Here is a 24810-nt window from a genome sequence, read left to right as displayed (position 1 = left end):
GGATTTTTCATGGCTTTTACTCATTTTTATAAATTCAATGACTAAATTGAATATATATCCAAATTTTAGAAATTATATTGAACATATTAAAATTTTATAAATTTTATGGACTATACATGTCATTTTTCTACCGAGCTTAGGAGTAATAAGTCCAACAAAAGAATCGACCGGGTTCAGACTGGCTTGAGAATCAAACCGGACCGCTCGCCCCAATTGAACGAGTTCAGATCGGCTCCGGACGATCGAACCGGATTTCTGCGCTCCATTTCTTCCGAGCTCCGATAGGAACGACGGGTTCAAAAAATCAGACGACGCCGCCGTCGAGCGCTTTCGTCGCCACCGCCGTCTCAGAACTTCTCCGACGAGCGAAGCCGAGGGCCGTCGCGATCAGCCACTGTAACTCTCTCTCTCTCTCTATATGCACCCGCAGTGAAGTTCCTGCTACTGAGAATTCTCTGCTCCGTGCGGGCTTCGGATTGTTGCCTCCAACAGTTTCAGCGACCGACGCGGCCGGGCAGTCGAGGTACGTGACGGGTTCGTGCCGGAATTTGGGAAAAGCGCCGAGGGTTTTTGGTCCGGTCGATTGAAGCGTGATAACCGCTGGCGATTGTGAAATTCCTGGGTGTTTTCCGCATTTCAGGTCGCGCGGAGGATTCGGCCAGGGGGCAGGGATCGCTTTCAATGCTGTAGTTGCCCGAGTGTCGTGGCTGTGATCGAATGGCGTGCCATCAGTCCGCGAGCGTCCACGTTCATTCCTTGTGGAGGAGCTTCATCTGCTCCAGGACTTATTTGACGAGGACCGGAAGCATTGGCAGATTGAATCCCGCGATCCATCTACCCATTTCGTCGAGGAAGGTAACAATCGCGGCCTGTTTTTGTAGGCCTTTTCTGGTCGATGTCGTGTGCATCTAATTTATTATCTTTAGTATTGCTGTGGTTGGTTGGTAGTGCTGTTTAGTGAGTAGAGTTGCTGGTATCACTTGTTGAAGCTTTGTTGAACTCAATCAAGGACATTGAGTTGCAAGCCCATAGAACAAGATATTGCCTGCAACTGGAGGTGGTAGTAGAAATATCTGTTCTTAGTGGAAGCTGCTGGTTTACAGTGCAATGCTATATTGCCCTGAAAATCTTTTGAAGGGTAAGTAAGGAATTCGTCTGTGAACAAGTATTCAAGAGACCTACGGTCATTGAAATTCTTAGAGACACATCATCCTTTTAACCAAAATGTGATTAGCATTGAAACATGAGTCTCAGAAGAAGTCCATTTGGAGGATTGCTGATAATAGTTCCAAACCACCCCCTCCCCCTCCTCCTTCTCCTCTAGTAAGGTAGTCTAAGCTTCACCCTACCTTGCTTTCTCCTAGTCCATTGTTTCATATTATGTAATATGGAACCATCTTCTTAGTCTATCTTACAGACTGAGAAGTGGCACCAATGTGGCAGCAACAAATCAGATTCTTCACTGGTTGTAGCATCATGCAATGAACTTCTATATCTTAGGATTGAGTTACAACTTACAAATGACGAATGCATGTTCGCTAGGCAACAAGAGAATGATGTGCTGTTTTTGCTGCCTTCGTGCATGCGATCACACACTTAGCAATCATTTGCCAAATTCTCTTTTCTCTGTTTTTCAATCAAAAGGATACTTCTTAATCAAGTTGTTCCTCCACACCACTGCAAAAAAGTGGACCAACTCGACAGGAACCTCTTTGTTCAATACTTGTTTCCATGAATGGCTCCTGCCTCCCAAAACTTAATGGAAATATATGGAAGAGGAGGAGAAGTCTTTTGGTATCTAAATTGATCCAAATTAATGTCACTTCCCTCTTTTATTGATTAAGGTTTAGTTGAATGCAACTACTAGCATGAAATCAAAGGATATTTGCTAGGGAATCAGTGGCAACTTTTTAAAACGTACTTTTTAGAGGCATACAGAATAGGGTCCATATTATAGCTTGAGCATTGTTCACTATAAGGTTTGTGTTTTTTCGTTGTATACCATGCAGTCTGCATCTTATAATTAATAAAACCCAAATTCACGAAAATGACAACATGACCAACAATTGTTGAGAAAGAGTCTTGTGCTCGTTGATATGACCCTGTTTAGCAGGGCTGGGCTCTAGTCCCATCCACGCTACTTCACTGGATGGTTTCCAATCCGCATGGAAAACCATGGCTGTCTTGCATTATTCTTTTAAGTTTCTCCTTGAAATCTGTTTTCAAGAATGAAGAATGAAGAAGTTTTCCGTTGTTTTTAGTTGTACATAAATTCTAGAAACAAATCCACCATACTCTATAGTTGAAATGTTTGTTAATGTATATCGTCCCCTGTTTAGAAAATAAATTTGTTTCGTGGACTACAGAGGGACAATTAGAAGTTTCTGCAAAATTGAAATCAACATACAATTTTTGTCCTATGAAAATCTGCAATAAAATCTGAGAGAGTGAATTCAGGATTATATTGGCAATCCGAATTCTTGTTTACAGATTTCTTTCATGGCACAAGGGGTGTTTTACAGCTATACAAATATTTAGCTACTCTTTTCTTGGATTAGCTTCTGCTAGCATTTCATTATCTCTCTCTTTTCCAGGGCCACTATGTGCTGGCAAAATGTTCGTTTTCAACTCTACATGGAGTTGCCACTGAAACTTCTAGGAATTCGGTGATTCCTTCTAAAACTAGTCCTTCAGTAGGCCAAGATGCACTTTTGGATCAAGTCAATCAGGGAGAAAGAGAAGCAAAGGCTGATCCTTCCGGTGGCAGGGTAATGCTAATTGATGGCACATCAGTCATATATAGAGCATACTACAAGCTTTTGGGTATGTCATGCTACACCTGCTGAATCCTTCAACTTTTTCTTCTGATTTTGTTCTGAGGTTGACTACAAAGCAAACTTTGGTACTTCTCCTTGTATCCGACATTTCCAATATAAAACAGCATTGAAACTAGATTATTATTAAACTACCAAAGAATAGTGTCTACTAAATGAAGATTTAATGAGCATTTTGACCAAAGTTTTGTTTACTATGGGATGAATGTAAGGAAAGTTAAAAAGGGAATTGCAGTTCTGACGCTAGATTTTGGTAAATAGCATGGATGAATTTTCTCAACTAAGACCCACTCCGCTGTGGGTGCGTTGGTTTGGACCTTTTCCCCTCTAATTGCGGAAGGGGGGAGGTTCGAGTCACCGCATGCGCATTAAAGCGTGACTTAAGCGGAGCACCGTGGGAGGTGGGTCCCCGCGCCAGTGCTCCTTGGGGGTTTACGCCGAGCGCCTGTTGTGAGGCGGTTCCTCCAATTCCAAAAAAAAAAAAAAAAAAAAAATTTCTCAACTAAGTGAATTCTGAAATGGCAACTTCACCATGCCTTTTTTCCCCTTGTGATAATTTAGAGTTTTATTGGCTCCCGAGGTGGTTTTATTGCCACTCCTGCTACAGGCTAAAGCATATCGACAAATGGATCAGTCAAGTGTTATCCCCATGCTACTAGAAGTAACTTCTTCACATGTAACTACCTAAGATCAACTACTTTATGAATAGAATCTGCAACTATAGGTATAAGCTAATGAATTGCAAGATCACAAGACCTCTACAAGCAATAGATGCAGGCAACACAATGGAGTTTTAACTTTAAAAATTTCAAAATATCCCTTTAAGATGTGGAGTAGCCCATTACAGTTCATGATCCCGTGATCCAACAGCCTCTGTTTCTAGAACACAATCTAAATTATCTTGCCCATACTTCCGTTTGACACCGGGTGATCCTAAAACAATTGGCTCTGTGATTCATCTTCTCCAGAACATGAAACACATCCTTGAGACACTAGCATTCTAACAAACTTCTATTATAACCTGGCAGAAATACTGTCTTGGTATATAATTTGCAAACCAAAGCACTTTCTGCTGAGAAATGGTTTTCCAAGAGGTTCACCAAGCATTAGCAAGAGGAAAATGCCATTCTTTGTTGGTATCCAAGTGACAGCAATATTAAAAATCTATGTGAAGGAACTAAACCTCCACAAGCTTTGGATTACCTTTTTCAAATCTTTGTTGGCTATTGTATACTTCATACATGCATCTTGGACATTTTGTTTTGAAACTTCTGTGAACTTCACTGTAGCTTGATGTCTTAAGAATTATTTTGACTCCTTGACCCAACACTTCGTTTGCACAAATCACTTTATTAGCTTTGTAATGTACAGCAGTGGATCATCTATATCTTTGTTAATTGTTCTCTTTCCCGTAGTGAATGTTTCTATTAATTGATAAACTTGTTTATTTTTTTTGGTTAAGAGTAGCCAGGTTGCATCATGGGCACTTACCACATGCAGATGGGAACGGAGACTGGGTTTTGACTATTGTTACAGCTTTATCTCTTGTAAGATTAATCAATTGGTGTCTTCATTCGTACAGTCCTTGATCAGTACTGAACTCATTATTGGACTTTGTATGCCTTTGTATAAGCTTTGGCGAAATGTCTACAGTATTCTCTTCTCTGTGAAGAATTTTATAGCCTTTGCCTAAAAATGGTAAACCTTGGTGATATAATGGCAGTGCACTTACTGTTGATAATTTAAAAAAAGGACATTGTGCTTAGTGGATAAGACTTGAGACTTAAGAGGAGATTTGCTTGATTTTTGTTTGTTCCACTCAGGGATATCATAGCATAGCTACAAATGTTGTACTGACTTACCCAAAGAACCAATATTTATTCATGTTTTGGGTTGAGTAACTTACCTATGCAGTAAGAGAGGCTAATTTTTTGTTTGTTCCACTCAGGGACATTGTGCATATTGGATAAGACAAGATGGTTGGTATATCTTGCTTCGTTGCATATCACCACCTAGAGAACTTTCCTCTACTACGTATAATTTGACTGTCGCCCTTTTGTACTCATCATGCTTTTTATTGATCTTAGTTGGTTTACAAAGTTGGACAGTTTTAGGATGTCGTTTAACTTACATCAGTTTGATTGAGCATCACGGACTTAATCACTCCGTGGGGTTTAATTTGCTGCAATGACTCAAGACTGCGAGGAATTTCAAATTCTCATAGTGATGCGTTCACACCAATTCCTGTCTTATAATGAGTGTGCAGTTTACAAAGTTAATTCTGTGCAGTCCAGTTGATGTACTTTCTGATGATTTTGTGACTTTTTTTATGAGAGTGTGCATCATGCATCCATTTTTCAACCATGAAAAGATGGTGTCTCTTCATTTGAAATGGGTAATAGGAGCCTTTTGGTAGAAGGTCTTAAGCATAATATTGAATCAACCACATCCACTAGTCTATACACATATCCTGCAACTTTCAGTTGAATGACAAACTTCACATACTTGCAATTGACCACCGGCTGGCTCAGTAATGTGAGCTTATAAGCAAGTGGGGCATAAAATGGTTGAATGTTATGGATGGGTTGGATCAATGATTGGGCCTAGGCCCTTTGACCTATATTGGCTTTGCATTCCCCCTTACGGGGTTAAAAGGTACCCCAAATCACCACAATTGGGTTGCAAAAATCTAACGTATTATCAACCCCTGAGATGTTGCTATCCGAAAGGTTCTTCTCTCCCTTGACCATACTCCTAAAAGGATATTCTCGTCCTTGCAGCATCACTGTGTTCTATTAATTTTATACTTCGAGATTGACTTGACTGCTCTAATCTTAATGGCATCATTTTATTCCTAAAGCTCTTTGTTCATGAAAGGAGAACTAAAGGCCATCGACCTTTTATAATTATCTCCTATAATAAATATATAACCGAGCTGTTTTCCAAGTGAAGAAAATAAATGCTGATCTTGAAATGATTTATTGAACTAGCAAATGATGCTTAGATATTACATGACAAGAAGAGTGTTCTTTTGGCCACTTATAGTTTCACACTAGTTATTCTGCAAGTAGTGCATCACAATATAAAGTCAAGTTGGTTTCATCAGGTATTTCCATCCTTACCTTATCTTCTGGATATGTGGATTATAATTGCTGTTTCACATGGTATGAAATTGTTTCAATAAAAAACACTTTTTTTTTGTGTGTCAAGTGTTCTTACGTAGGATTTTTCAGCTCTGGAAGCATGGTGAACTTTTTCTTTATCATTTTCACCTTTTCATTTAAATTTTTCTCCTTCTTTTTTTTTCTTTTTTTAAATACTTTATCTTGTTTCTGCTGCAGATAATTGATGTCCTTGAATTCGGCCCTTCCCATGTGGCAGTAAGTCCTCATCTCCCTTTGGAGATCTATATTTGTATTCATAGTTGCTAGCTATTATGTTATTCCTCATTTTGTAAAACAGTCTATCAAACCAATATAATTAAAGGCTTCTTCAGATGTTTTCTCTGCAAATGCCCCTCATTTGCACTTGTATAAAGCTAGAGATTTTTTTTTTTTTTTTTTTTTTCCTTTGGGGTAGAACTTATGCTAGCATTTATTTGCTTAAACTTGCAAGACTCAGTATTTCATGTTCAGTTTGACAATTTTATGGATGTTGTGAGAAAGCCTACCAGTCTGTTTGTCTTATCATTTGCTTTTTCTATTCCTCTAGTAAATATATGTTGCTTATTTTTTAGTATTGATTTCCCTGCAGGTGGTATTCGACCATGATGGTGAGAGTTACCCTTCGCACTTTCCTTTTCTTCTGAAGTCTCTTCTATTGCGGTAGATGCATTTAATTTTCATTTATAATTTTCTTCGAACTGCATGCTTTCTTTATATTCCCCGAATAGTAAAACATGGATAGAAAGAAAGCTACCGCACAAAAATTATTCTGTGTCAGATTTGGCATATTTAACAAGCATGCAAATTTTTTTTTTTGTGCTTCCTCTGCAATGAGTGAGTTTTAGTTGACGATGCATTTGAGACACTCTTATTTTACCTGCCTTGAAATTAATCTTAATCGAAGAAATTTCTTTCAGGCATTTGCATGCTTTTTCTGAGGAGCTGCTCTTTTGTTCCTCTTAACAGATTAGATAATCGGATGGTTTTAATTGAGGGTGAACAATGAACTATATGCTTTGAAGTGAACAACGTTTCTTTTCCTTGGTCGTTGGTTCCTGGAAATGCTTGGATCTTCAAATTTTTATACAGCAAAATAATTTCATGATTTTGTTAATGTTGCAGACGAACAATTTTTTGCTTATTTATGTTTCCTTTTTATCATTTATGGGTTGTGACTTTTGGGCTTTTGGACTGCCATGATCTTCAAATGCTTGCTTCTGAACCAGAAATTTTGTTCTTTTCTGAGTTCTTCTCATGAATTACTCAAAACATCTTCATGCACATATATAGTGTTCTCATAGATATGGTGAGCCATGTGATCTAAATGTGGTAAAACTTGAATATTATTACCTTCTATTTCACCAATACCCTGGTCAATCAATGAACGCATCTCCCTTCAGGAAATTTCATTGACGTTGCTACCTGAAACTTTAAAAAATTTCAATAATGAAGTTGTTAGAAGCAAACAACAAAAGCCCGATACCTTTCGCCCGGGGAAATCATTAAGAGGGAGCCTAAATTTGAGCTTGTTAATATATCTAGTTGGATCTACCTTCACTCAAAAGTTTAAACCAGTGAGTTATGGGCCAATTAGAATATATTAAGTGCTCTAAACCACATCGATTCTTCAATGTGGGATTTTTCTAACACAACTCACACTTGCATTCTAACAATCTCCCCTTCACATGTGAGCTCCCCCTTAATTCAAGTATCCTTCTGCATCAAAATATGAAGTCTTCTACTAGGCCGACATTGTTACACCACAATGCCTACCGCTTGGAAATTACGCCTAACTTCATCCACCAACGCTTCCACAAATATCGGAACAAACCATCAGCTCTAATACCAATTTGTTAGGAGCAAACAGCAGAAGCCTAAGAGCTTTCACCTAGGGAGATCATAAAGAGGGAGCCTAGATTTGAGTTTGTTAATATATCCAATTGGATCCACCTTCACTCAAAAACCTAAGCCAATAAGTTATGAGCCAATTAGGATATATTAAGTGCACTACACCGCATCAATTCTTTAATGTGTGATTTTTGTAGCACAACTCACGTGTGCATTCTAACAAAAGTATTATTAAAACTGGAATATTCACTAAGTATAGCAAATGGTGGGGTTGTTCGCTAGCATGTTTAGTGGGTCCTTGAAGTTTTTGGGAACTTAGGTCCTTTGCAAATATTTGCCAAAATTTACATCATTTTGAGCATTAGAGCAACCTGTCGAGGAATTATTTGTCCATCACTTCAAGGAGCCCTTCATGTTACTTTCTATTGTTTGGCTGGACTTTCATGATTATGTTTGCTTCAATGAATGTGACAGAAGGGGAGAAGGTTAATGGAAGAGATTATGCTTAGTTCTTTTGAATAGTTTAGATTGTGAGTAATTTAAGTGTTTGGTGGAAGAGTATTTTCTTTGAATTGTTTTCCTTTACAAAGCTCGTGTTCTTTATTCAATGGTAAGTAGGTGATTGTAACTAAATTTCCATAGAGATTTTGTCCTAATCAGTGGCTCTTCCTGTTGTCTTAAGTCCCTTCTTTGAGACCGCAGTTGCTGCCCCATGCCATATTTTTAGCCATTTTTTGAGAGAGAACAATTTGTTTGACTCTGCTTTTTTTTTTTTTTTAATGGAAATTTTTAATGTAAATTATTAGTATGGTTTGGAAATAAATGAAATTAGATTAACTGATTTCTAGCTACTATTCAAGAAGTTCATTGAACTCTGGATTACAAACATAATTGAAAGCTGCAGCTTAATGCATTAATTTCCTGGGAAAGCATCCAATGATAGCTTCCGTCTTGCCATGCATACCTCTCTATCTCTCTCCCCCCATGCCATGTGCAAAGGAGTGATGGTGTGGGTGATTCTTGCAGTTATTTTCTGTTGTGACTTAATTTCCGATTTTGAAGCAGTTTTTTAATAGAGTTTTACCTCACCTTCTAATGGGGTATTGCCCATGTACACTGTGAGTGTGCATGAGGACAAGACTCAATTCCTTAGAAGCTCTGGAAGTTCCGGACTATCTTTTGCTAATAACGGATGTTGTAATTTTTTGTTCTGCCTTATTTCTGAAAATTTACATTGTTGTTTCAGTCCTTGTGTAACCAGTTTGTCTTGCTTTGTGATTAACTTAAAGTGTTTAGTTGGTGATTGTGAGATGCTTGGCTTGCACTAGTGGTTTTAAGCAAAATCATACTAAGGGGACCTTTTATTTTCAGGAATTCCATTTGGTCATACTTTTAATCAGTCCAAAGAAAGTTTCATGGCTAAAGGTATGCTTTTCAGAGTTTTTTTTTTTTTTTTTTTTTCGAGATTAGATAAAATAGTTGGGCCATATTGAAGCCAAGGAAGTGATGTTTTCGTTTAGTATGACAAATAAGAGATCGTTCATACTTGATCATTTAAGTGTGTCACCTGTAGGGTACATGCCCCTGTTTCTTGTGGAATTCTCTTATATGAGTATTGCACTGTGGAAGATGACTAACATCATCCTTCTCTCAAATATTGTCTGATACCAAGTCACCTTACAGGTGTTCTGTTGGATTACCTTTTATCTTTAGAATCTAGCATGATAAAAGTTCTTCTCTAGGTATATGCGATCTTTTCCTTTTAGTTTGGAACAGCTTGTAGAATATGTCATCCTTTTCTTTTTTTTGGTTGGAAGTAGAATATGCCATCTAGAGTGAGGTATACTAGGGCAGTTCATTCCAATGTGGTATGCATATTTAATCAGAATGAGATTGTGAAGATTATCCTTATTTATCTGGCTTTTTAAGCATCAGTAATTTTACTGATGTCCTCATTTAGCTACCAAATGTCAATTATGATATGTCTAATTCAATGTTTGAACAATGGATTTGTGACAATAAGTTGGGGGGTTGCTTGTATTTGTAAAAATAGATTGCTGACAATCTAGCCTACTTATCTTCGCTTTCTAACTTCATTATTGTGGATCTGCTTCAAATTTGACTCTGATGTTTTGTAATTCATGGCCTTGCCATACAAATATCTGTTGGTTAGAAATAGTTGTACTCCGGACAAAGCATCATAACATGAATTCCAAGCCACCCCAAAAGAGTTATTTTATCTTGACGATTTTATTAGTTACACCTCATCTTTTTAAAAGGCAAATTCAGATGGGGACTGTATGAATCTTTATTAATGACAAGGAGTTGACGATTGTTGTTGAGTTGTAAAGAGCTGAATGGTGCTATTAGTAGATTCTCGTGCGACTGGATATAGTGAGATAAAGCACGATCTATAGAAATGGCAAGGAGTTGATGATTGTTACCGAGTTGTAAGGAGTTGAGTGGTGCTATTGGATTCTCATGGGACTCAATATAGTGAGATAAAGCACGTTTCTTGGTGACGAAATCGAAGACTGGAGACGACTAACTTTCCACCCTCGAAGGCATTGTGCTTTCTTTAAAGGATTGTTGTCTGTGTCTAACTTTCCACAGATGGTGGTCTTAATTGATGGATAATAAAGTGTTAGGTTAATTGGAAATAGAAGACTTGAGACAACTTTGGAGAATGATGTGCAATTTTGTAATGAGCTGTTTTTGGATATTATGACTGGTAGTTAGTGAAGGCTTTTCCACAAATATCTCTGTCTACTGCATTGAGTATAAGTAAATGGGTGATGAATGGTTTCTATCAACTTTTTTCCCATTGAGATTAAGCTTCAATTTGTTTCATTAGTTCAGAGGTCCTTCTATCGTTGTTAACCTGGGGTGACCTGCATATGTTTCCGTGGAAGGGAATTAACTTGATAACGAGAAGATGTTTTAAGAAACATGCCTTGGAGAGCATTGTCTTACGATATGGACTAAACTACATCACTGTCTGCAAGCTTAATTTTTTGAAATAATTGATTGCACACTCAATTCAACATGGTATCAAGCCAAAAATTCTTCCATTTGATTTCTCATGCTAAACATTTATTGGTGACCTCTCTTTATATTATGGGGATTGGCCGTTGTTTCACCCACATGCTAGGGTTTACAGGCTTCAGGCTTTTGTCATTCTTTCGGCCTTCATGTGAAGGAGTATTATTATGTTGAGACAATTTCAAGGAACATTCACAAACTTCAAACTTTGCCTGAAAGGTCTATTTCCTGTGTGATGGGAGGATTCCCTCAATGTATTTGAGAAGAGAATGATTATCTTATGTTTGGATAATGGAATGTGTTCAGATGCAGGAAAATGTCTTTTTTAAGATACGGCTTATTGTCTTCATTACGTGACTGAGTTTGTGCCTCTTCCTTTTAGTGTACTTGTAACTAAGCATTCATATTTAAATTCAAGAGCAAAGTCAGACGTATTGACACACTCCTGTACGTTGAGTAAGACTCCATACCTGTTAAAGGGGTTCACTTTCGTATAGATTCCTCTAGTGACTTTTCTCACATTAAACATTTCATAAGCAGTGCCTTGAATTGGTGTTTTGACTTCTTTTGTGATCATCAAGCACAATAGCTGATTAAAATATTGCAGCAATTCCTTGTTCACATTCTTTACATCATTCTGCACTTATTTTTTGTACTTCACTTGTCCATTTAATTAAATTGCTTGAACTATCAGCAAAACCAATGATGCATTCTTGGATATATTGAAGGTCTTAATTTTCGGCATACTTTATACCCAACATACAAGAGCAACCGTCCCCCCACACCAGACACCATTGTCCAGGGACTCCAATACCTGAAAGCATCCATCAAGGCCATGTCCATCAAAGTAATTGAGGTATATGATTTATCAATTGCCTATTTCCTTAATAAATATACTAAAGAGTGAGAAAAGGAGTGGCAGGTGTGAGATCTACAGACAAAGAAAGCGGGGCCTTCCAATGCTCATCCTTGGATAAATGTTTCATCACTAATTTCTTTCACAATCTCTTGATATTTGTTCAAAGAGTGCAGCTTTGAATGGTTGAGGGGATTTCTGAGGGATTGACTATGGCAAATTATTGATGTTTTAATAGTTTGGGCTAACCAGTGAGGAGCTACATCAATTGCAGGTGCCTGGTGTTGAAGCTGACGATGTGATTGGAACCTTGGCTGTAAGGAGTGTTGAGGCAGGCTACAAGGTATTTTCTGCTTTCACTTAAAGAAGAGTTTTGCTTCTGTGATGATGATTTTCATGCTCCAGCTTGCTTTTGAGCAATGAGAGTACTTTTATAGTTTGTATGACAGACTCTTTCGTCTTTCATTGACAAAATGGTGATACAACAACTATAAACCAAATTCTTCCCTGAAAGTTTGTTATTATGCTGATCCTTCCCATGCACTATTCCGTCCATGAACCATTTAAAATCTATACTTCTGTTGTGTTCAAGGGTTCCCTTCCAACCCTTGTTTCTTCAGCCTCTCCTTACATGTTCTGACATGGACTCCATGCATGTAGTGCATCTTTCTACAGGAACTACTTGATGCCGTCAATCTTTTGTGCTTAATGGGGATCCCAACATTTTCTCAGCTGTACTCATTTTCATTTTCTCCTTTTATAATAAAGCCCACATGTAAATCAAAGCACCTTCACTTTGATTATATACTTGCTTTATGTATTAGCTGATACTAGACCTGTTGACCGTGAAACAATCCATCTCAAGAAGCCTTGCTTACCTTAGCTTAAGAAGCATTCTTCAATCAATTATAGCTTTCATTGTGACGATCCATTGCACCTGTCCCTACTATATCCATAATAATAACTCAATGATTCCATCTTTCTGCAAAATGGACTTAAGATGCAGTAATGACTTCTTGGCCTCTTATATGCTAAAGCCGCATCCTTTCTACTTTGATGTTTACTTTGATGAAAGTTCAATGGATTTTTAAATCTTGCTCCTTCAATTTTTCTCTTGTGGTCATGGTAGGACTTGGGCAGGGCCAGTCCCCATTGTTATGGCCATTAGTCCCACCCTAATTTCATTCACCAGTATCATATCATTTACAAAAAGCATGCATCAAGCAATTCCCTTGTTCTTCTTGTCTGTCTGATTTTATATTCGTCAACCTCTTCAATCAGATTCTCAGATGATTTCAGTATTTTCACATCCATAATTGTTAATGCTACCTGCGCTCCTTTTGCCACAGGTTCGAGTCGTCTCCCCAGACAAGGACTTTTTCCAGATTTTGTCTCCTTCATTACGTCTTCTGCGCATTGCTCCACGTGGTCTCGAGTTAGTAGAAAGTCACTCGTTGCTTTGCCTAAAATTGGTTTAACTTTTGTTTAAAATCTCTATGTGGTGATAAAGAAAGAGGTCTTTATGTTAATCGTTTTTTTGAATTTGAACCAGAATGTACTTTATAATATTTTTCTGTGCTACAATATACAACATGAAGAGGTTGGTTGAGAAAAGACTTCAAAATCTTAGCACTGAGAATGAAAATTCGGTTTCAGATGTTTTGCCATTCTGCTTGAGATCACCTATCCTAATATCTTGGGCCAATTTCAACAAATCGGGAATGTCGATGGATACATCTCATAGGATTCAAGTGGGAGGGATGTGAAATTGCGCTATGCACTGATGTTCTCTGTAGTTGTCCAGTGTAAGTCAGAGGTAATTATTCATGAGAGGAGTTCCTGGGTAATAGGATTGTATCCCTCAATGAGGATGCTTCGTTGGATGTGTAAACGGTAAAAAAGGTCATGTTTGTCTGAGAAAGATCTGAGAAAGATGTGTCATTTATTTTTGTGGTTTCAATTGACAAACCCTCCCCACCCCCCACCACCACCCCCCCCTTGAAATGACCATTTTAGCAGGGGTGCAGGTCAGAAATGTACCAGATAGGATAGGCCTAATAGGATATGGGGCAAACATTTAAAAATGACCTTGATTATATAGATTGTACGGAGGATATGATACTGACTACTGAGTAGAGTTTGATGGCTACACTTTTAAATTGCTGAAATGTCTAACACAGAAGCAGTATGAATAGAGATCTAAATTTTCCATTCTTCCAGACCCAGATGTGCAATATATGGAAAAAATTTGACAGCTTAATTGATCAATTACTTATGCCCCTCTTGCTAACGTTCACATATTTCTTTCTTTAAAAATTGGAATTTTCATCTGTAAACGTGGGCATTTTGACCTTGTCATACACATAATTATTATTTCTGTCATTCCTAAACGATTGAAGATTTTACATTAAACATCATACTCCACTTTAAGATGATGAGACTTCTAGCTCGATTTCTTAAATAATTAATGGGTTTGTGTTCTTTATACATGTTGGGTTTCATCTATTCTTTTGCTTTAACAAAGTGTTAAGATCTAATAGTTGCCCACTCAACTTTAGAAGGTTATATTATAGTCATACAATTTCTTTGGGTATGTTATGATTATTCTTTCCATTGGGGTCTTCACAGTTGTCTCTCATTTTGGCAGTATGGTCTCCTTTGGAATGGAAGATTTTGCTAAAAAATATGGAGCTCTAGATCCTTCTCAATTTGTTGATGTCGTGTCACTTGTAGGTGACAAATGCGACAATATCCCAGGTAAATTTTTAATTCTTATTGGTGACTTAATCATATATAGTAGGTATATCACCAAACAACATTGCTGAGGTGGATGATGGTGACCTTATTGTTTAATCTATTCTTTCTTCAATATCCACTTTGGCTAACCAGTTGTTTAAAGACTGAAATGACATCCCCTTGATAGAGGTGGCATTTTCTGGCATGACATGAAAATTCGACCAAGCATGACATGCTGTTAACGTTTTTGGCTTTATTGAATCATGTCTGTACCATAATCCTGACAATTATTTCACATGGTCATGGCACGCACACAGGGCCCCTGTTTTGGAGTCACCCTCTCTTTGGATGAGAGCATAAAAGGAGATTGCTGATGGCACATTTCAAAATGTTTTAAGCCTTCGCAATTTTTGGAAAAGACATTGCAAATTTTTTTTTTTTTTTTGAGATTGGTGATTGAGGCATGGTTAATATTAATGCAGGAGTTGAAGGGATTGGCAATGTGCATGCTGTGCAACTGATTACTAAATTTGGTAAGTTTGTTTTGGTCTGACATAGTTGTATGCATTTTGTCCAAGTGGACAAAGGTCAAAACTTGTTTCTTCAGTCTTAGCATTAATAAACTTATAAAAACGAGTTACATGTACATATTTTCCATTTAAATTAATTTAGTATGGACCCCGTGGCACCTCGTGAAAAGGATGCCTCTCAGATGCATGAGAGGGCATTTTCTGGTGCTATTGTGGTGGATAATAAGATATGTAGTTAGCTCAGCATCAATGTTCTCTTCCTGCGCTCATTTAGCTGCTTTTTTGGCCTTTTATACCAAGTAAATTATTCAGCTTGATGACTTGGAAGTTATTTTATTGATTGGGCAGGCACATTAGAAAACTTGTTGCAATGTGTTGATCAAGTTGAAGAGGAACGGATAAGAAAGGTTAATTTTATCTTACTTATGAGTCAGAATGCATCAGACAAACTCAAGTTTTTTTTTTTTTTTCACTCGCAGCTTCACTTTTTGATAGAGTGTCTGATCTCATAACTTCTTCTTTTTAGGGACACATGGTTTGATTGCTCACTTGCTCTTTATGGATAACTAATGCATCTCTAATCAGATTGACAAGTACTTTCACCCTTTTTCCATGCAGGCTTTGATAGCGCAGGCTGATAATGCTATCCTCAGCAAGAACTTGGTATTATCACCTGCTTTTTCTCTAATGTCTTGATATTAATGCCCTGAACAGAATTACATGTTTCATGTTAACTGCATCTCCTTTCCATAAATACATGTATCCTAAGGTGAATCCTTGGTTTTTGACTTTTACTGATTTGTTTTTCCTTTTCTATTATTTTTCAGGCATTAATACGTACTGATCTTCCATTCTACATGGTACCATTCACCACTGAAGATCTCGCATTTAAGAAACCTGAGGTTTGTGTAATCATAAAACTCTCTCTCTCTCTCTCTCTCTCTCGCGCGCGCATGTTTTGGATGTATTAGGAGAATTCTTGCATCAGAATGCACTTGAATCATCTTCTAACTGGTTCTGTGATGCATTAAAAGGTTTAAGGCATGAAGTTTGACTTGAACTTTGGCAATCTAGACACAGCACCATGCATCCTCTTGCTTGAGTTCATGAAAGAGCAGATGAATCAGCAATGCATGTACTGTTTGGTTTAGTTTATTTCTTTCTGTGAGCTCACAACTGGCACAGTTTTAACTTACGGGATTGACTAAAATCAAAATTTCCTGTTCTGATTCTGGGGGTGATATTGTCGTGCTTACTCCCATTCCCAAGCCCAAGGTTGAAAGGGGGCAGGGGGAGTCCATGAATACTTCATCATTTGTTGGAAACATGAGGCCCCATAGTTTTAGGTTGCTACTGGCCACTCATTCACCACATCGGTTGTGCTTTGACTATTATATACAGCACTACCGATTTCTTTGCACTTAATAAATTTGTTCCCAATGTTCTTCCCAGCTGCATATAAGAAACTCACAAGCTTCACCTTTAACCTGGCATGGTTACAGGATGACGGGGAGAAATTCACCAGCCTTCTAAAAGCCATTGGTGCATATGCTGAAGGATTTTCAGCTGATCCGATCATTAGAAGAGCTCTTAATTTGTGGAAGAAACTTGAAAGACGGTGATCAATTCTACATTTTGTACAGTCAATCAAAAGCCACCAATAGCATGGTATCCATGAGTGTGTACTCTTCAGTGACATGGGTTGAAGATTATGGGTCACCTCCTCCTCACAATTATTTCTGCAGAGGCCGGGAAGGGAAACCCATGGCTCGGTATTTGAAGTTAGTAAGTTAGTAGTCTGGAGAACTGCATGGAAGCATAGCTACTTCAATAACAATTTCTTAGGCCTATCTATTTTCATTGTATTCTTGCCTGTTTTGCTGCACTGAGACTCAATGCCGCACCATCACCTGTTTCATGAAAGGATGACGGAAGAATGATAGTGGTCTTTTTAGCATACAAGTTGCTGATTGATACTGTATTCGTGTCAAAGGATTGTGGATAAAAGCTAATGAGATCAATCAGGCTGCCAAAGCAACAAACATGGCAATACTTTTCTCCTGTTTATCAATTGTAATTTTGATTTTCCATTTCATATGTGGAAGTACTGAAGCAGTGCTATAAGACCTCTGCTGGTTTTGTAGGATCACATTTCTTTAAATATAATCTGTAGAATGAGGATTTTTCTTACAGATTTTTTGTTTTTGTTTGCTACGTACTTAATTTGGTGCCTGTTCTAATTTATAAACAAACGCTTTAGGAGTAATGGACTTTTGAATCACTTTTTTATCATCGTTATTTTTTGGCACCGTGTTTTTCATGGAAGTTTTAATGTGCATTTGAATTGAATATAATGTCCACTGTGGTCAAGATTTGTCTTATTAAGTTTCTTTTGGGGATTTGAAATTTGAGAAGCAAAAAAAGCAATATCATTTGAGATGAATGTAAAAAATGGCAAACCTTGGTGACATAAAGGCGGTGCACTTACTGTTGATAATGTAATAGAAGGACCTTGTGTATGTTCGATAAGACTTGAGACTTAAGAGGAGACTTGCTCGATATTTGTTTGTTCCGCTTAGGGATATCATAGCACAGCTATAAATTTCGTACGGACTTACCTGAAGAACCAATAATTATCCATGTTTTGGGTTGAGTAACTTACCTATGCAATAGGAGTTGCTATTTTCTTTTCTTTTTTCAGTCATGCTTGAATGGTTGGTATATCTTGTTTCATTGCAAATCACTGCCTAAAGAACTTTCCTCTGCTACGTATAATTTGACTTTAGCCCTCTTGCAATCATCATGTTTTTGTTGATCTTAGTTGGCTTAGAAAGTTGGATGGTCTTAGGATGTCTTAGGACGTCTTTTAACTTATATCAGTATGATTGAGCATCAAGGACTTAAAATTGCAAGGAATTTTGTATTCTCAGAGTGACACGTTCACTCCAATTCCTGTCTTATAATGAGTGTGCGTTTACAGAGTTGATTTTGTGCAGTCCAGTTAATGCACTTTCTGATGATTTAATGATGTTCTTATGAGAGTGCCGATTGTGCATCAATCTTTCGGAAACAAAAAGATGGTGTCTCTTCGTTTGAAATGGGTAATAGGAGCCTTTTGGTAGAAGGTCTTAAGCATTAAATTGAAACAACCACATCCACTAGTACTTTGCTCATATCTTGCAACTTTCAATCGAAAGACAAACTTCACGTATATGCAATCGACCATTGGTGACCCGACTGGCTCAGTAATGCGAGCTTATAACCGAGTGGGGGCAATAAAATGGTTGGACGTGAATGGTGGGATGGACCAGCAAATGGGCTTAGGCCATTTGATCTATATTGGCTTTGAAGGCTCCCTTACGGGGTTAAAAGGGACCCTAATTACCACAATTGGGTTGCAAAAATCTAACCTATTTTCAGCCCATGAGATGTTGCTATATAAAAGGCTCTTCTCTCCCTTGACCATACTACTAGAAGGATATTCTCTTCTTTGCAGCATCCCCATGTTCTAATTATTTGAAACTCTGAGATTGACTTGACCGCTCTAATCTTGAATGCATCATTTTATACCTAAAATTCTCCTGTTCATGAATGGAGAACTAAAAGGCGATCAACCCTTTATAATTATCTCCTATATTAAATATATAACTGAGCTGTTTTCCCAGTGAAGAAAATAAATGCTGATCTTGAAATGATTTAATGAATTAGCAAGTGATGCTTAGACGATACAAGACAAGAAGAGTGTTCTTTTGGCCACTTATAGTGATACTGCAAGTAGCGCATCACAATATAAAGTCAAGCTGGTTTCGTAAGTTATTCCCATCATTACCTTATCTTCTGGATATGTGGTTCATTATTGCTTTTTCACATGATATAAAATTGTTTCAATAAAAAGCGGTTTTTTACCCAGTGTTCTGTGGTAATTGGTGCCTATTCTGACGTAGGACTCTTCACTTTTGGGAGCACGGCAAACCTTTTCTTCGTCATTTTTCACCTTTTCACTTGAAATTTTCTCTTGATTTTTTTTTCTTGTTTCTGCTGCAGATAATTGGTGTCCTTGAATTCGGCCCTTCCCATGCGGCAGTAAGTGCTCATCTCCCTTTAGAGATCCGTATTTGTATTCACAATTGCTAGCTATTATGTTTTTTTTTTTGGTAAAGGGTAATGATTGCTAGCTATTATGTTATTCCTCATTTTGTAGAACAATCTTGCTTACCAATATAGTTAAAGGCTTCTTGAGATGTTTTCTTAGCATTTGCCCCTCGTTTGCACTTGTATCAACCTAGAGATTTTTTTCTTTGGGGGTAGAATTTATGCGAGCATTTATTTGCTTAAATTTGCGAGACTCGCATTTCATGTTCAGTTTGACAATATTTTATGGATGCTGTGGGAAAGAAAGCCTACCAGTTTGTTTTTTTTTGTTTTTTTTTTTTTTTGGTAAAAGGTAAATATATATAAAAAGGGAAGGACAAATACAAAGATCGGATCCATAACCTTCTTAGATCAAGAGTGAAGGGGAGCCGATGTAAAATAAAAAGCCAGACAAATAAGGAAGCTGACCCTCCGGAACGGAAAGACCGGAGAGAACTAAAACAAAGCCTACCAGTTTGTTTGTCTTTTATCATTTGCTTTTTTTATTCTTCAAGCAAATATACGTTGCTTGTTTTTAAGTATTGATTTCCCTGCAGGTGGTATTGGACCATGATGGTGACTTTCCTTTTCTTTTGAGGTCTCTTCTACTACGGTAGATGCATTTAATATATTTTTCTTCGAACTGCGTACTTTCTTTATATTCCCCAATTAGCAAAACATAAATAGAAAGAAACCATGGCTTTGATTTCGAAGACGGCTCAAAACTATACTATTTTATTCAATTTTGAAAATTCACGAATTTCTATTGAAAGGTGATGGAATCTTGGTTGATGGTCCACTGAAGATAGTAACTAAATTCATCAAGCTATCTAATGGTGTATGTTTGGCTTTAATAATATGTCATTTGCTTGTGAAAATTGAGCTGATTTGGTGAGGACAGATTCTGGAATTATTAGTTATACTTAGATTGGGTGTGGTAATGAGGCGCCGATTTGCTTGCAGTGGCATGGTATCCTTCCTTGTGAAAGGTGTGCTGATTGGAATGCATTTTAGAGCATGCGAATGTCATGTCATTGCATATGTGTGATATGCTTGAGGTGCATGAGGATAGTTGATCTCATGTGATGCCCAAGTCTAACAAACCTTGGAAGTCTTGACTAGCAAACCAAGAATCTAACGATGCCATGATTGGATGTTGGAGGAGAATAACTTGGCTATCAAACCAAGATGACCCAGAGAAGGGATGCCCAAGGTTAGCAAACCTTGGAAGTCTTGGCTAGCAAGCCAAGAACCCAATGATACTAGGATCGGATGTTGGAGAAGAATGCCTTGACTAGCAAACCAAAATGCCTCGGTTGGTAGCAGAGATGCATGCAGCTAGCGAACCGCAAAAGTCTAGACAACAAATCGGAAGTGACCCACACGGACCAGCAAGCAAACCGGTTGAACCGTGAGATGCGGGTGGACCCCAAATGACATGACAAGATGGAGAAATGAGACATATGATGCATCATATGCATGCTAGCATTCTATATGTGATTATATTTGGCATTCGAATTGCAATGCATGCTCATACCATCGTGCTCGTTGTTTGATGCTAGTTGCATTCTAGGAATTGAGTATTGATTGGATTGATAGTTTATAAGTTAGCTATTTCGCTTGTTGAGCGTTAGCTCACTCCTATTGTTTTTTTACAGATCATTGGCCACGCCTCCTACTCCGGCGTCTCCCGTAGCACGTTATGATGCACCCGGAGATACACAACGATTCTTTTGGTGGACATAGGTGTTCCGAATAGTCTTATATCATGCTGTTTCGTCACCATCTTTCTTTTAGTTGACGGGCGTCCCGTTGGACAGATTCCGTATCTCGATGACCATAGCGGTGGCGATGGAAGCGATGGGGAGGCCGTAACTGTTCCTTGGATAATATCTGATTGACGGAAATGTATATTGTAATTGTGTCATTCAGGAAAATCAAATCGAACGATTCCTTCTTTCTTCTAACTTTGAAAGATAGATAAGATGCTATCAACGAATAAGAGATGTTCTAAATCAATTAATGAAATGGACATGCTAATTTGATGTGTCCCATTTGATATCTTCGTATCCGAGAATCAACAAATTCAACTCCGCATTGTTCACAAAATTTCGGGTCCCCTTGATTGAAATCTAATACTAATAATAAATAATAAAAATAAAAAATAAGAAGATTCCGTTAATCATTTATAGATCTATTGGATATTGATAAATGCATTGAATTAGTATTCATTTATCGGACTGGAAGGTAAGACAATACATAGGTGCAACTCCTTTTTCATATGCCATACATATATGGTACAAAATATATATGAAAAACGCATAATCAACAAATTTGCAATCGTGAATACATATGTATCCTGATCATAGCAAGCGACTCTCAACCTATCTCCTAAAATTCTAGGGTTTTCTCGTATATTCTAGAATACTCCTAGGAGCGGACGATATGGTAATTGTACGGCTATGTAATAGTTGGTAGTTGAAGAGATCTAATCTCCACCATCAGATTAAGAGGAGATGTATGGCTATAATTAGCCTCATACTTGTATATATAGGGACCTACTTCACCTCATTTATACCATTTCAAGTAAAATACAAATACAAAATTTCTCTCTAAAATCCTATGTCGCCTCTGTCTCGTGCATAGGCAATTGATACGTCATAACGCGCAGATTTTCCAAAGTCTTCATTGTATCTTGGATGTCGGCGGCCAAGTTCACGTTCGGTGGCGGTGGCCGTCAATCAGGGGCCGCAGTAGACCGAGGGGCCTGCCATTTCTTGAATGTTGGAGAATCTTGGAGTTTCATATTTCTTCTTCAGATTTATGGAGCAAAGTGAATCTTTCAAAAAGCTTGAGTCTCTTCATCCATTATATATATTTTATTTAAAATGTCAATATGCATGTTTCAAATAACTAAAAACTTTTTAACTTCTATTTGTTATAAATTATTGTGATAATTATAGCTAATGAGTATTAAGCAAGGCTATCCTTCAAAATATATTAACATGACTTAAATTAGGTAAATAAACTGACAAATCGGATGATTTTACCGGCAGCCACTGACCGCCGTTGTTGTTGTTGGCGGTCCTACGGCCCGGTGCATGGTTTCGTTACCCAAAAGTTCCATAAAAAAAAAAAAAGGAACAATGTAATCAAAACCAAGAACATAAAGATATATGCAGCATAGCGAAATTCACGTTTTGGATGGCGGATGGAGGCATATACTGTTATCATGGTACCAACCAGGCCGAGGATAAATGGGTGGACGTTCCCGGAGAAGAGGGCACGTACTTGTCCGACGAAATCTTGACCAGTCGCTTCGTTGGAGTTCGAGGCGGGCAATTGAGGAGACACCGTCTGAATCTCAATGTTCACACTCTCCGAAGATTGCGGGGTCCTCCATCTCGTGCACATGCGACTCAGGCGACTCAAGCGACTCGTGCACAGGTGACTCAGGCGACTTGTGCACAGACGTCTCAGGCGACTCGTGCACAGGCGACTCAGGCGACTTCAATGCATCTTGGACATTCGGCAACCACGCCCCCATTGATTGATGATGATGAAGAAGCATCGGCGACTCAGGCGACTCAGGCAACTTCAAGAATGACGAAGAAGCAGCGGCAATTGATGATGGAAGACAGAAAAAGAAGAAAAAGAAGAAAATTTTCCAAGATTCTCTTAGTAAATCTTGGAAAGAATCTTGGAAAATGATATTGATCAGGAAGCTTTGAAATGCGTTTTAAATGATTTTTCCTATTGAAAATCGCCCCACGGAATATTTGGCGAGGCACCGGGCGAGCCAAGGATGATATTAGGCTATTTAAAACTTTCATAGTTTTTCCCATATGAGGCACAGTGCCCCTGAGAAGACTATCCCCACTCCTCCTCCGGCGAAGCACTGCCCTAACCAGTGTCCATTCTTAATGTCATTGATAGATCACATTGTTCTCTAATAAATGATAATCTTTTACTACTCCCACCCATACCCGATTAAATTCAACATTCTGTTAAATTAGATGGAGACAAATCAATACGCTTGCTAAATAATCAAAGGCATTATTTGAGATATAGTGCCTTAGATTTCTGAATGATTGGATATATACAAATGAGGAGGGAGGACACCCCTTTTATACTAGAAGCCCTCGGATTATAACCATTGATCGAGAATTCATCTGGCGGATGAGATCAAACCGCTCAACCACCAAGTGTCAACACTAATGGCAAGAGAATTCTAGACTTTGGCTCAATTCCGTATCGCCCATCCTTGGAATGTTCTGGAAGCTCTCTTGTGGGAAACCTTAGCGATCACAAGAGGTCCTCCCCGAAAAGGCACAACCCAAACCTCTTGGCCGTGACACATGACTCTCTCCTTTTATCTCTCTCTGTGCACTTGTGTTTTGGATGCTTAGAAAGTAATTTTTTTGGCTGAATCTATTTGTTCGTCTTTTTGCAAGGAAGGCAGCTTCTACAGCTCATTTATTTCAAAAAAATTATCTACCGATATTATGTTTCCACCTAGCTTAATCTCGAAAACCTCCTTTATCATGATAATATATGCTTTATTGGAGCACAATTGCCATATACTGAATGTTAAACATGATGGGTTGCGTATATTTTTCACTTTAGTTTGTATCAAGTTAACTGGGGAGATCTTGACACTAGACTTCTGTCTTAAGACTATTCATTTACTAAATTGGATTGGATTCTGGCCCAAATTGGGAATTGTATTTGATGAAACTATCGAATGGTTTTGTTTTATGAGTTTAGATCAACAAGTAAAGATAGCAATCTTTACTGAAGGTCATGTCGTGGTTACCTACACCTTTACAATGACTGAAAAGCCTGGGAAGCTTTCCTTAAGGAAGGAATAAGGTTTAAAACGTGGGGATTTAAACAAGAAGACAGCATCAACTTCTCTCTTTTTATTCTTTGGTAAAACAGTATCAAGATGTTTAATCTAGGCTTTGATTGTTAGGGTGGGTTACAACTGTGGTGAATTTTTGGGCTTGGTTGATAGGTGTGAACTGGGCTTGTGGCCTCTCGGGTTTGGGCTAGATCTTGTTTGGGTTACATTGGTCCCTTAGCTTCTAAGGGAGTGTGGTGGGGTCTATCCTAATTCGTGGTTCTTATGCTCAATGATAAGATTAGATGAATAATGCGAAACTTGAATGAGCATGCTTATCTCGTTTCTCCGTCAGCAGCTATCGAGAGGGAAACGTTTCGATTTTATATAAAAAAAACTCTCATCAAGTGCTCGAAAAATACTGTCAAAAAGCTAAACTTTGCCATCCTAATTTGCTAAAGCAAATACAAAGGCCAATGCAATTTCTACAGGCGAATAAGCTGGGAAGCCAACGTTTTTTGTGATTATATTGCCTTCGGGTTTTCGAAAGAAAGCACAGAGCGCTGCATGCAAGCATTGCTCGGTACAAATACGCCAATCAATGCTGACCAGATGGTTCGATAGCAAATGGGGGAGAAAATAAAGATATGCGAACAGTTCCAGATCTTCTATTGAGATTAATATTCTAAAGCAAAGATTCAAATCCATATGATATATGAAGTCCAAGAGTTCATTGACCACAGATAGAACTGGGCCAAAACACAAAATTTTCAGCAACAATGCTAGAAAAATACATCCCTGTGCAGACTCAGGTTATTGATGCCTA

The 24810-nt window shown here is 38.0% G+C and overlaps 1 protein-coding gene across 3 annotated transcripts; it reads left to right on the top strand.

Annotated features, from left to right (window-relative positions):
• Positions 1 to 240: 240 nt before the first annotated feature.
• On the top strand, positions 241 to 17202 carry LOC104432514 (DNA polymerase I). 3 transcript variants are annotated; one of them, XM_010045327.3, is made up of 17 exons: positions 242 to 396; positions 493 to 523; positions 641 to 855; positions 2595 to 2823; positions 4302 to 4381; positions 6176 to 6214; positions 6588 to 6606; positions 9218 to 9271; positions 11617 to 11744; positions 12019 to 12087; positions 13094 to 13179; positions 14392 to 14501; positions 14963 to 15013; positions 15359 to 15417; positions 15629 to 15673; positions 15838 to 15912; positions 16513 to 17202. In XM_010045327.3, the coding sequence occupies exons 3-17, from the start codon at positions 718 to 720 to the stop codon at positions 16630 to 16632; spliced, it is 1302 nt and encodes a 433-aa protein (XP_010043629.1). In that variant the 5' UTR covers positions 242 to 396; positions 493 to 523; positions 641 to 717; the 3' UTR covers positions 16633 to 17202. The 3 variants fall into 3 exon arrangements, with proteins under 3 accessions (XP_010045130.1, XP_010043629.1, XP_039167333.1); XM_010046828.3 differs by lacking the exon at positions 9218 to 9271 and having other exon boundaries at positions 241 to 396; XM_039311399.1 differs by having other exon boundaries at positions 280 to 523.
• The last annotated feature ends 7608 nt before the right edge of the window (positions 17203 to 24810 follow it).

Source organism: Eucalyptus grandis, chromosome 1 (assembly GCF_016545825.1).
Source record: "Eucalyptus grandis isolate ANBG69807.140 chromosome 1, ASM1654582v1, whole genome shotgun sequence".
In the NCBI taxonomy this organism is placed as follows: Eukaryota; Viridiplantae; Streptophyta; class Magnoliopsida; order Myrtales; family Myrtaceae; genus Eucalyptus; species Eucalyptus grandis.
The sequence above is the reverse complement of the archived record's forward strand: the minus strand, read 5'-3'. Positions and strand labels throughout refer to the sequence as shown.